This window comes from Semicossyphus pulcher, unplaced genomic scaffold, assembly GCF_022749685.1.
Source record: "Semicossyphus pulcher isolate SPU_LCO1_2020_fin unplaced genomic scaffold, fSemPul1.0.p SCAF_9, whole genome shotgun sequence".
NCBI classification, from domain to species: Eukaryota; Metazoa; Chordata; class Actinopteri; order Labriformes; family Labridae; genus Semicossyphus; species Semicossyphus pulcher.
In genome coordinates, this window is record NW_027211770.1 from 31,204,714 (window position 1) to 31,218,539 (window position 13,826).

Sequence of the window (13,826 nt, forward strand, 5' to 3'; positions counted from 1 at the left end):
TTGTCCGAGCTATCTTTATCCACAAAATTCTCCATCATCTGACGCTAAATGTGACTTCTTCAAACAAACTGGTTTAGGGGTAATACTGATGGTAGAATCTATGCTGAGGAACGAGTTAGTTACTGTTACACATCACTGGCACTTCCCATGAAGAAGAGTGTAAAGTTTCTGTTCCTCATTTTGAAATGTTGTAATGATTTTCAGGCAGGTTTGAAGGCCTCTCGTACCCTATCTGATGTGATCGCCTCTGACACTCTCACTTCATGTTTGAAAAACACCAGAATTGCTGCAGGGGTTTTTTAAGTTTTGCCCCACGTAGAACAGAAAGTGAAACATACGTGTCAGACGTCTCTATGTCTGGTTTGGGGTTTTGTCTGAGTAGAAAGTGGAATACTTAAACAATGATTGCTTTGTGTGTGAACATGCCCTCTGTAAAGCACCAGGGAATCACTGATCTGATGACGCGTTTCAGTTTCTCAGGTATTCTCTGTGGCTTTAAGTTTTGTGGGAATAAAGAAAATTACTGTTATGCTGGTGCAGGAACACCAGAACGTGTTGGAAATGAAGAAAAATTACAGGGTGTCAAAAGTGAAACAAAAACTGCAGCCACAGTCGGATGAAGGTTGTTAATAGTCCATATAGCTTGTAAACAAGGCAAGCAAAAGTGAAAGTCGGATCCTTTAATTACATCAAACTACACTGCAAAAACGCTCTGCAACAAGTTCAAGACCTCTATTGAAGTGTTGCTGAAAGCAGCTGTTAGGATCTTTTGTGACCCTTGTAGCGGTACGTCTCATCTCTCTGCTGATCCTGGCCTGTTCATGCGTGTGTAGTATCCTCCTCCTTCTGCTTCCTTTGAGCTGTCTAACTGTGAAACTTTAAACTGCAAACAAAGGCTCTTTTGTGCTGCATGCTGTAAATCTCTGTGTCAGTAGCATCAGAGCCAGGGGCCATCATTTAAAGCAGCTTTATTGAAGTTCTCAATCTTCTAGCTGATGGTCTGGTTTGCTTGTGTAGCTCATATAAAGGTATCAGTATCAAAGTGAGTCTGTTTCCACACCAGTTGAAACTCCTCACAGTAAGTTAAAGCACGCAAGCTTGATCAGGAAAATGTACTTAAAGTCTTAGAAGTAAAAGCACTGTAGTTTTTTTTATCATTAAACCATAAAAATGTTTACGTTAAAGCTCCTGTGAGGTTTTTATCTGGTTATGAAATTAACCCTGATGCCTCAACATGATCTACAAAAGCAAACAGACCATTAGCAAGAACAGGCGAGGAGATTAACAGCACATTGCAGAAACAGCCTTTGTTTACATTCTCTACATTCACAGTGAGTGATACGTTTGACAGTTTCAAGAAAGCAGGAGGAGATGTGATCAGAAAACACGACTTACACACGTACAGGACAAGATCAGCGAAGAGAGGAGACGTACCGCTTTGGCACCAACATAAACAGATAGATAAAACTTTATTGCAGCACAGCAGCTCCATTTGCAACACATGTAAGTTAAGGACAGGATACAAAATACATACACTGGATATAACATTTCATTACACAGAGGACAGTGTTCAGGGCCCTTTAGCGCACTTTTGATCTGGGATTCAGCTCGATATTTAATTTCAGGATGGACTGGTGAACACAAGAGTTCTTCAGTGTAACCTCATTAAAACCTGGGGCGCAAGAAGATCGACACAAATCGGAAGTTCCTCACAGAATAGCTGTAATGTTACAAGGCTGGGACTTGCATCCATACGTTTCCCTGTTATAAGGAATTATTTACGGTTGTTTTCTCGTGATAACGGGATAATTTCCTGTCAATCTAGAAAACAGAACAACAGGCTGGTCACTGTGTTTACAGAGCCGGACGTGCCATGCTGCCATTGCCCACACTAATGAGCTAAGTTAAGCCTGTTTCTATGTTTGTTAGGGGCACGAGTTATGATCATGTGACGTTACGGTGGTGCAGCTTTATTATCTCGAGATAAATATGTTGAGATCTTGAGAAAACAACAAGAAATTACTCATTATCACGAGAAGACGGAGAAAAAATATGTATGCTGCATGTCCACTTAGGGCTTCCGTACTTATGACTGTTTTCAAAGACATTAGAAAATAGTGAGGACGACCTAAACTCCAAAGGGACACATGGACTGAAGTTCCTTTCCTTTCTCTCTCAGGGCACTCAAGGTCAGGACGGCCTGCCCGGCAGTGACGGCGACCCTGGAGAAGATGTGAGTTGATTAAGAGTAAAAGTCCCAGAAATACACCCCAATACAAACCCTGTTGTTGATAGAAACCCCTGTTGACCCCCGCGGTTTGTCTCCTCAGGGTCCCATAGGAGTGCCGGGTGTGATGGGAGAGCCCGGACAGTTTGGTGCCAAGGTAACATGCTCCACCTCCACACAGTAGGAGTTAGTAATGGAACACACATTTAGAGTTTAGTTTGAAACAGGAAACAACTAATGATCTCATTTCAGCAGCTTATTTTTTCCACAGTTTGTACAAAATAATCTGAAGTTGTCTGATTGGCTCTTCCTCCTAAACATTTTGTCTAGCTTAATGTCCGATTCTTTGTAGTTCTGATTCAATCAGGGGATTTTATGTGAGTCAGGGGGAATTTAACTGCAGGCCTGCAAGAGCCAGATAAGCCCGACTTTCCCATTTATACTGTTTTAACAGTCTAGAGGGATGAATCATGGCATACAGTCACCAGTTGTTTTTTAGTGGTGTGAGTCATTTTTAAGTCATGCCACAAATCACTTGATTAAATGATGTTACTTTTATAAACTAGATATTTAATCAATATGCCCTATTTTGAATCCTCTTCCCTATTTATATATATATGTTGGGATTTGAATGTCTCACAGGTACAAAACGTTTGTTTTAGTTGGCAGCTGCTGTCCAAATTACGTCCACTAAAAGTTCTTGTTGTTTCCACTGACGGCACAGATTGTTATTATTAGTGTCTGACAGCATAACAGAAAGAATCCCTACAAAGATAGATCTTTTTGTTAAAGGCAAAATGCTTTTTTCAAACCAAAAACAACTGTTGCATAGCTCCCTTCAAACCCACCAGAGTCCATTGACAGAAACGTGATTTTACCTTGTAGAACACAGGAGTTGCTGCTCTATCTCTGCCTCAGTTGGTTAGCTTGTTTGACTTATTGTGTGACTTTTGTTTCAAATTGTACGTTTGGATCCAACACTGTATTCGTGTATGAAAAAATAACACACACTAACTAACCAGTTGACGCCGCGGTAAGCCAGCAACTCCTGTGCTCATGGGGGTAAAATCACAGTTTTTTTCAGTGGAGTCTGGTGGCTTTGAAGAGAGTGATGTAATGGCAGTTTCTGCTTTGAAATTGATCTCACTCTTTAACATAAAATGACTTTACTCTTTGTACTTATTAGTCAGACATATAGAAAACAATCTGAGCCTTTAAGTGGATGTTCTTTGAGCAGCTACCTCTGAGGTTTACTTTACAGCCATTAAAATAAGAGCCAGGTTTACAAGCACTGGACCTGATGGTCATAACACACATGATTTCCCCTCTTTAACAAGTCAAAGTGTCTGCTTTGAAATAACCCTGTTGGATGAATCGAACACCACAACCTTCTCACTGTAATAACATCTGTTCTACTCCTGCAGGGCAGTAGGGGGGATCGTGGTGTGAGAGGACGTCGAGGCAGAGTGGGCGCTGTGGTGAGTGTGCAATAAACCATCCTGTTGCTTTAATGTTGAGGCTCTGACAGGTGAATCATCAGAGGTTTCATTCTAAAGAGGGAACGCCCTCTGAGAGTGTGTATATAAAACCAGCTGCAGGCTGGTTAATGGATAGAGAAATTGTGTGGCAGCTTTAATCCCCACTAAGTGTCCTAAAACAAGACGCTTTTTAGCAGTTTACTCCTGGAAGTTATTCTAGATAACAACTTCAGTTCATGTAATTATTAGAAATAGGGATGCACAATACTTTTTGCCGATTGCCTGTTTTGGATACCGATACATTAGGCACATGTTTTTTTCCAGCTAATTGCAGAGAACATCAAGTCTCCCCTGTAGTGGAACTGATATCATGCCTGCTCTTATTGTAGTGGCCCACTGGCAGATGCAGACATAACATAATGCAATGCTTTTTAAGTGTCACTGGGCAATACAAGAAAACTACTTAAAGTTAAATTATGTTCAAAATACCATATTTATTTCTTTGTGGCATTTGCTTTCAAATAAAACTGAGACATTCATACAACGTCCCTGAGACAGTCCTGACCACAGCCACAACGAGGTCAAAGTTTACCTGCTGCACAGAACAAATTCATCAAATGAAATCAACCCTGCTGTCTGTTTTGGAAACTTTGAAAAAGTGTGAGGGAAATTCTCCTCTTGAAGATAATTTGCTGAAGAACTGACAAGCCGATGTTATGAGAAACGACGTGGTCACATATGCTGACTTTCCTTCTGACCGGAAAAGAACAGAAAGAGAAATAAACATGAAAGATGATCCATCAGCCTTCTCAAGAAGGGAATAAGGAAGGTTTTTTAATAATATACTTTTCTGAAGGGAACTGAGAACGCAGAGTTGACTAGTTTTATTTCAGAGCCACTTCCAGAAAAAAATCCTGATTTAAACTCTGATTTCATTCACCAAAGAGCCGCAGCATGTTGCTCATACAAGCTCCTGAAACAAAAGACATGGATTCACACCCTGAAAAGATCCATCTGTGTTTTATTTGAGTTTCAGCCTTTTTTAAAACAACAGGAAAATATAATAATAATATAAATGCAATGTGGAACAACATGATTTAATTATAAAATAATATATATTAATCAAGAACTGCATAATGGTAAAATAGAGTAAACAAATATGTAAATTAGACACAGAAATACATTGAGATAAATTAGGAGAAATGCACTTAAACAGTGAAGCTTTGTGCATTCACCTGATCAGCCAATCACACGTTGAGAAGAAGATAAATCCAGCAAGTGTGAAAAAACATGGGAGTGTTTTTTAACTGACTAATACATATTAATTTCAGTAGAACTTTGTGGTTTTCTGTTTAACTCAAAGTTTCACATCATGTTATTCATCCCGATGCAGCTGTAGAAAGTATCTCTGCAAATTCCCCACAGGTCACTTCCCGTGAGGCGGCCTCTTCATTGTTGTGGCCAGATGAGACACACTGACAACAATAACAGAGTCACAAGGGAACGTCCCTAAAATAAAAACAGACACAGTTTCATCGTGTGACCAGAGACATGCCAAAGACATCTGGAGAAACATGTCTGCTAAAAATACACTGTAAATACTTTTGTTTTCGTCAAGCCCTATTTTTTTAGAGCATATTTATAAACTACAAATGCGCTGCATCCATCAATAATAAGAGCATGAAACTAAATACAAAAAGGGACAAAGAGGTGACTGTCAGAATTTAATGGTTATCCATAGTTGTAGAAGATCTGTAATGTTTAATGCTTTCCACCCTTTTCTCTGTGTTATTTGTCAAACCGCTTTTGGAGCTTTTATTTTGAAGGCGGGTTTTGCTTACCTGCTGCCAAACCGGAAAAATAACCCCGGTCGTAATATGGTTCAGTGTGTGTGTACTGTTATGGAAGTGCTTACCGAAGGTCATCCTCGAGTGAAGCAACCAGCTGGAAGGTGTACAAGCTCTTACTGTAGCAGCTGGAGCCATGATCACACTGTTTTACTGATGGTTTGTGAACTGTTAGTGTTTGTGAGATTACGGCACCGTTCATGTAAAATAAAACTGTTGACAAACCATCAGTAAAAGAGTGTGATCGGTGCTCTAGCTGGGTCTGCTGCAGTATTTGTTTTGTGTGCCATTTTTTACGAGTTCTTCAACTTGTGGTTCTCCAAAGCGGGTGCAGAATATGAGAGGAGAAACATGGGGCTGGTTTATTTCTCACAGCTCTTCACGTTTTTAAACTTTGAAGGTAGATTTAAAAGTAAATCACTTAAAAAAGCGAAAACTTTTATCTCTGACAGTGGAAAATATGAATCCAGTGATTTATGACAAAGACGAACCTTTTCTCTTCATCATTTCTGTATCTGATTACTGTCAGCTCTAACTGTAGTGCTTTTACTTCTCCTAAAAAAAAACACATAATCTCTGTCAGACTGTCTGATCAGCAAACTAAAAACAGAGCTGCTGTTCATGCTTCCTTTAAATGTGACATTAATAGAGATTTAATTGTGAAGCTCTAAGGGAAGTGTTTTAAACAGAAATGTGAGTCTGTTTCCTTTTCTCTCAGTTTCCTTATTTTATTCATTTTGAACCTGGTTTTGTTTGCAATGAAACGCTGAAGCTGCAGAGAAAGAGAGGAAAGCATCAGCTCATCAAAATAAGATCTACATTCATATTCAACATAAATAACACATATGTATGTAGCATATTGTAATATATATATATATGTGTGTAAAAGATTTAATTAAATTGATTGACTGATCGAGTCTCTTCCCGTCTGTTCAACAGGGAGCTGGAGGAGAGCAAGGAGATGCGGGAGTACCAGGAAAACCAGGAGCGAAGGGTCTGCAGGGCCAGACTGTGGGTACACACAACACTCAGAGTACAATACACATCAGTTATTAACATACAGGCTCGTATTCATCTCATATCTCTGTAGACAAGAGATCAGGAGCTTGATGTTATAGTGAAAGTGCGAAATGTTCTTATAAGAAGAAACATTTTAAATACCTGGATTTCTTCTCGCACACGTATAGTTCTAATCTTGAAGATCTCAATGTTGTTCTCTTTGGTGCCACCTGTGGCGATCAAGCACACCTCCCAGATATCCAGACAGTGCTGCATGTGTGACGTCCACGGTCGGCTCCGGTTGTAACTCTTGATTTTCCTGGCTGACGGTCGCTTTCCTTTTCAGACTGTTTGCTTCATCTGAGCGTCGAGTTTGTTTCTTCTTCTTTGGATTTTCACTTCTTGTTGAAGTTGTATCTGTAGTCATCCATCTTTTCTGTGTTTGTTCAGCCATAGTAGATTACTGTTTACTCGCAACACTTGCAGAGAGCAGAATAGCAGCCGCTTAGCTCCGCCTACCCTCTCTGGCAGACCAACCGCTGCTGTGAAGTCGCCACAGACACCCAGTCCATAATAAATCTATATTCTGCAAATGCAAAGGCTTTCATCTGTGGGCCATAAGCTCAAAATCTTCGAGATTATTACTTTAACTTCTGTGAAAGTTCAAAGTCTTGAATGAATCTGAGGTTTTATTATAAAGGTAATGACTGAGTTTTTCTTTTCTTCCAGGGGGCCAAAGGTGAGACAGGACCTGACGGTGAGAAGGTAAGCTCCATGAGTTAAAGAGCACCAGTGTGTTAGACTGAAAGAGCATCATACGTCTACTTTAAACATAAACACTGAAACAACTCCATGTGAAACATTTGAATAACAACACAGTTTGCTTCACACGCAGTCAAACTTAAGTTCACTCATTTTCTTAAACTTGACCTTTGATTGCTCTTTAATCACTTGTCTGATAATCCTTGAATTATATTTGGGTTCTTTTCCTGTTCAACTAAAAATAACCAAACAGACACGCGGAGTTTCCCTTTGTCTGTTGTACCTGTTTTTCCAGCTTATTGTTTACTACAAGATAACCGCTTTACGCACCTCTACAATCAGTCAGCTGTTCCTCTTTCATCACATGCTTTGTCGGGTTGTTTCCCTGCAGGGCGCCGCAGGAAAGAAAGGATTTAAAGGTGCTAAAGGACAAAAGGTATTATCTGATGATGAAACGCGTGTTGTACTTTCCATTTCACTTCCTCTTTCCTATGCCTACCGGGATTCACTCACTGATTTTTTTGTTCCTTCTTCCTTTTACCTTCAGGGAAGCGGGGGAGACCGTGGAGACAAAGGACAGGTGGTTACTATGTTTTATTTTGAACAATGTCACACATGTCGCGGTTACAGAGTTTCCGACACAGGCTCCATCTAACGTCTGGTTTCACAGCACAGACAAAAGGTCAGGCAGGTTAAATATAGTAAGCAGTTTGAAAATGGATGGATTGAGGCTAAGGCAGTTAATGAATGCATGATGTGTCCATCACTTTTGTGCCTGTTATACAGCTGTCCCAATTAAATGACACCATACTGTATACGATTAAATCTCATTTAAACAGCTGACGTAAAATCTTCAAACAGAAGTGAAACCAAATGTGAGCCACAGTCGGAGGAACGTCGTCATTTAAGATACAGGAACAACAACCTCAAACAAGAGCACACAAACCTTTTCACATACGTCATACCTTTGCAGGCTTCCACACGAGGAAACGGTTTTGAACGTTCAGCAGAATCAGATCTCAAATGTTTGGAAAAACCTTCTGATGATCTCGGACATACATGACATCAGGCCAAACTTCTGTGTGTGGAATAAAGTCGTCTTACTCGTTTGGTTAAATTACAGTACTGATCAATATTAGTAGTTTTTAATTTAGTATAGAATTATTATATCTGGACCAGAATCTATCTGTCTGTCTGTCTGTCTGTCTGTCTGTCTATATCAGACTATCTGTCTGTCTGTGTGTCTGTCTGTGTGTCTGTCTGTGTGTCTGTCTGTCTGTCTGTCTGTCTGTCTGACTATCCGTTTGTCTCTCTATCTGTCTGACTGCCCACCTTCCCTTCTGTCTGTCTCATTATCTGTCTCTCTCTCTACATCAGTCACTACAAACATTGACTCTCAGATTTGAATCATCTTTATCGTCATTGCACGCAGTGACGAACCAACATGATTACAGTTAAATGTTGTCTCGTTTCTTCTTCATCTCTTCATCCCTCCTTTTATTTCTTCTTTCCGACAGCGTGGTCCCAAAGGTGCAGACGGCCGTTCAGGTGTCCCCGGCCCCGTGGGACCGCCCGGCATCCCGGGTACCAGAGGAGAGCGCGGCTCCATCGGTGACCTGGGCGTTAAAGGCCGAGCGGGACCCAAAGGAGTTCCAGGTCCAGCTGTGAGTAAATGATCGTCTGCCTGCAGATGACTCATACGGCACAGGTTTAGCAAGTTGTAGGTGTCACAGCAGTTTCTTAATAGACTAATATCTTTAAAATGACACCTCACATTACCATTTGTCTCCCGAAAAGTGACAAATTTGGATTCCTAAACCTCCCCACAACAGAAAGTGAGAGTTCTGTCCTCGAGTATATTAAATAATCTTTACCTTATTTCTTCTCATTCCCTCCTTGAGAAACACTGACTGTGATTTTACCCAGCAGAACACAGGAGCTGCTCTTCTACTGCTGCCTCGATTGGTTTGTTTCTTAGTGTAGTTGTATGTTACACTAACATTGTGGTGGATCCAAACTAAACATTTGAAACCCCAGAGTCGCACAATAACCCAAAACAAAACAATCAAGGCAGCGTCTGATTTGAAGGCAGAATTGTTATTGTTCTTGTCAGTGGAGTTTGGTGGCGTTAAAGAGAGCGATGTAACGTCTGTTTGTGGTTAAAAGAATCTTCCTCTCAACAAAAAGATCTCTGTAGGGATCCTTTCTGTCATGTTGTCAACAATCTGAGCCTGTCAGTGGAAACAACAAGAACTTTTAGTGGACTGACTTTGATCAGGTGCATGTACACGTGCAGTGTTGTTAAGATTTCTGTCCTGCAGGGCCCTGGTCTGACTGACGAGCAGGTCCTGCAGCTCTGCAAAGGCGTGGTCACGGCCCAGATCTCCCAGTATGCCGCCTCCATCCGGGCCAAGTGCTCCCAGGGCTGCCCGATCAACAACCGCACACTCATCGGGCCCCCGGGGGCCAGAGGGCCGCTGGGATCACCGGGAAAACCTGTAAGTCTTACCCTTACGTACAAGTACTTGTTTTCTCTTTAGTTACACAGGTTTTATCAAACAGATTATCAGAGCCCCCCTCTCTGCACATCATTATACTGTTCATCATTACGCTGCGATGTGATTGATAGATTAAAGCCTAAACGACACCATCTCTGTCTCCACCTTTCAGGGCAAAGCAGGAAAAGCCGGAGCGAAAGGTGCCCGAGGTGCTCAAGGTGACAGAGGACTGGAGGGACAGACAGGAGCGCAGGGCCACAGAGGTAAGATCAGATTTTAATGCTGTTTTAATTTGAATACATGCAGTAACCCTCCATTTAGATTCCATGACGTGTGTGTGGGGAAGTTACATGGCAGACGCACACTGAGCTGTGTCAGGAGGACATATGTGATGTTTTATATTTCCTCTAATAAATAAATAACGCCCTCCAGATTCTCAATCGTGTTTTCAAATTGTGTTATTTCCTCTAAGTTTTGTGGCTCTTAATCCTTGTTCAGACCAAAAGCGTGTTTTAGATGTTTTTGGCTCAGTACCAGGATTTAGCGAAATGACACCAATTATCTGTGATGGGAGTTTCACTGAATCTAGCAAGTCACAAGTCAGCTGAAATCTGGCTGACTAATTTGTAGTGATTTATTGACAATATACGGCTTAGAGGATGAAGGACTAACCACTGAAAGATGCAGATTTGCAAAAAGTCCAAGTTCAGGCTTTGTCAGGACTTTGTGCGAGACAAGCAAACAACGTTAAAATGCTTGTTTTTTGAATGTAGTTTGGATAATCATTTGTTCTGTAACCTCAAGATGTTAGAGGAACCTTGGCTGATGGTCTTTTGTGACAGCAACAACTTTTTGTTATAATTGAGCGCTAAAATATCAACACAAACGAAAAGCTAAAAATGAAGATGTTACAATCTAAACCAAGAACGAGGACCCAACATTTATCAGCAGCATCAGCTCACGGCCTCATACGATTATAAACCTGTTGTGATTATACTTCTCTTGCTCAGCAGCTCTTTGTGTTTTTGTCAACAGGTCAGAAGGGACCTAAAGGCCTTGCAGGTGCTCCCGGCAAAGGTCTGCCAGGACCTGATGGACCACAGGGCATCAGAGGTTCGACTCCACACACTCACTCATTATTTAACATCTCTCTGAAGTTGTTGAAGCCGATAAACATTTTAATTTAACAACTGATTAACTTTTTTTTCTGTGTTTATTTTTATTTTTTGTGTCTATATTTTAGGCTGAGAGCATCGATAGATGATTAGAAGTATTTTATACTTTCTATGTAGAAAAAAATAAAAAAAATAGATTAAAACTATCCTGCTTTAGTATTGGTGCGCTACATTTAATAGCTGGATCTGCACCAAATTACACAAGGGTTAATGTGTAGGGTTACATCTAAGGACCTTGTGTGCCTGTTTTACTTCTTTGTAAATAAGGCACCAGACTAGTCTTTAGAACGACTCATCTTTTTGTTACTTTTTCCTCTCTGCAGGTTTACCAGGTCACCCAGCAGAACCCAAAAATGGCATGGAGGGTCCCCTAGGTCCCCGTGGCTTCCCTGGTCCAGTCGGTCAGTCCGGCATGCTCGGGGTCGCAGGTGTGCCGGGATTTTGCGAGGCGCGGGACTGCAGCATTCATGCGCCGGTGATGCGTAAAGAGCAGGGTCTGGTGAAAGGGCCGGTCAGTTCAAAGATCTGAGCGAGAGCGACAAGGACTGCTGTGAGATTAAAGAGACATACCCCTTAAAGGGTCCTCTAATTCAATTCCAGCTGGGCTCAAATGGGACTGAAAAAGTGTTACATTATTGAGATTAGTTAAAAAGAAGTGATTCTATCATTCATTGACCTATGCTGAGAATGTCAGTGGGCCCAGTATAGTACCATGGGGAACTCCGCTAGGGGCAGGTTTGGTCAGAAATGAGAAATGTTCAAGTATAAAACCAGAAAAGACTTCTAATCAAGCCAGACAAGGCTTCAAGTGAACCCTTTGACCTTTTTGAGGAGTTCTACTTAAAACTCCAAAAATTGTTACAATTTTGACGAGGAACAAGTGCGTCTAAAGTTTGTAATTTGATCAAGACACTGAATAATTCCCCACTGATTCTTTCCTCCAGTTAAGGTTTTGTTTTCTCTGGTTAAATAAACAAAAATAAAAAGTGTTCTGTAAATATTTTGTAAAGTAACTCAAATACATGTACTGTGCTCTGGAATATGTTTCAGATAAAGTCTCTGACATTTTTTAATCTGAGTCTTCAGTTTCTCACTCACCACGTTAAAATGTTTGAAAGAGAAAACACAAAAAATAACCTGATTCCAGATTGTTACCAACATCTCTGATTCTTTCAGCGCATCACAGAAAAATCAAAAACTAGACAGCAGTTTGATTATTTCTGTTGATCACCAGATAACAATACTCTCCAGACTTATTGGTGCGAAAGCGCTCTATGCTGTTGGACGTAACAAGGCTGGCAGAATCTGTAATTCATTTCTGGATGTTGATTACTGTGATAAACTTTCAAAGAAGCGATTGTTTTTTTTAGGAGTTACCACATACATACTTATTTTCTACTTTTTGACAAATATAAACCTTCAAAATTATAAAAGTATGGCGGTGTATTAGGGCCATTGTTGTTGTTTTTTTAAAATCTGGAGCCAGAAAAGAAAAATATGATGTGAAAAAAACACCAAAAGTCTGAGATTAAAGTCGTAAATTTGCCTGAAAAAAATGGAAAGTGTTTAAAGTAGTTTGTATATTTTTGTCTGTAATGCAGGTGTGTTTCTTTTAGTTAGCCATCATGAGTGTGTAGGGTAACTTTCATGTGTGATGGTAACGCCCGGGGGCAAACGGGGAGCATAGAGACACAGGTGAATCAGAGGGAGGGAGCTGTGAACCACAACCTGCTTTTTGGGGGGGTCGCAGCTCAAAAAGGTTCCTACAAACACGATTTTACTAGTTTTTGTTTCTTGCAAATTTATGATATTATCGTCTCATAAATGTACTCATTGTTTTCTCACAAACCTGCTGGCAGATTTACCACTTTAATCTCAGATTTCCTATTTTTTCCTGGAAAATGTACTTAAATCTTGTAATTTGTAATTTTTTTTTCTCAGAATAATTCTCTTCTACTCCAGTTCCATTTAATTTAATTTTTTTTACAATGGCCCTAAACTGCTACTGTATAAAAGAAAATGTTATCCTCAAGAACAAATCTGTGTGAATTACTTGCATTTTAAGAAAATAAAGTTTGCACCAATTTCGCAAAAAAAATGTGCAAGAATATCAGACTACCTACGGACATTTTCACGGCGTTCTAAAGCAATACAGTTATTTAGTAAAATGAACCTGCCAAAAAACGTTTTCAAATTATAACTTCATACTTATTTTTTTCTTTCTCTTATGTGGCGGATTATTTTAACTTTAAAACTTTTTATTTTGAAATTCATCAACAAACAACCAAATAAATCATGAGACAGCTGCAGAAAGGAAAGAGGTATTTATTGCTCTACTGCTGTCACAAGACAAGCAACACAACAGGAAAAACATATAAGTCAGATTCCCCTATATTTAAAATGACACATGAGAATATTGGATTATTGAGGCGCACAGTTCAATCATCCATTTGATATGTTGAAGAGAAGGGAGATTTAAAAAAACACATGGTCACATGGTTCGGGGTACCTACAGATACAGATTTGTGTTATACAATACTAATGTTAAACATAGTGCTGGTGTCACATCTTTCATACAGAAATTCACATTCCAACAAATTAACCAAAACATAACCTAAACTTTCTCAAGATTTTCAGTTTATAAACATTCAGCCAGCAGCAGAGAACTTGGCAGAGAAACGAGTGTTAACAAAACTAAAACTGGACAAAACAAAAAGTACATTCATATGAAAAAAAACATTCAAGTAAACACACACATAAAGAAGAGCACCATGTTCCCCCAGCGTTCATAGATGGGCAGTATACTTGTGTTCTTACATGGCTTCATTTTAGGAAAATGC

General features: G+C 40.0%; 1 protein-coding gene across 1 annotated transcript in view; it reads left to right on the forward strand.

The window, feature by feature from the left end:
• The window catches only part of LOC138584259 (collagen alpha-2(IX) chain), a 28,212-nt gene extending 16,199 nt beyond the window's left edge, over positions 1-12,013 (forward strand). Inside the window, exons 15-26 of the mRNA XM_069656446.1 lie at positions 2,180-2,233; positions 2,331-2,384; positions 3,652-3,705; positions 6,492-6,563; positions 7,281-7,316; positions 7,705-7,749; positions 7,861-7,893; positions 8,831-8,977; positions 9,635-9,811; positions 9,984-10,074; positions 10,847-10,924; positions 11,310-12,013. Of these exons, the coding sequence (XP_069512547.1) occupies positions 2,180-2,233; positions 2,331-2,384; positions 3,652-3,705; positions 6,492-6,563; positions 7,281-7,316; positions 7,705-7,749; positions 7,861-7,893; positions 8,831-8,977; positions 9,635-9,811; positions 9,984-10,074; positions 10,847-10,924; positions 11,310-11,515 (1,047 nt within the window). The 3' untranslated portion in view covers positions 11,516-12,013. The remainder of the gene's footprint in view (positions 1-2,179; positions 2,234-2,330; positions 2,385-3,651; positions 3,706-6,491; positions 6,564-7,280; positions 7,317-7,704; positions 7,750-7,860; positions 7,894-8,830; positions 8,978-9,634; positions 9,812-9,983; positions 10,075-10,846; positions 10,925-11,309) is intronic.
• Positions 12,014-13,826: the final 1,813 nt, after the last annotated feature.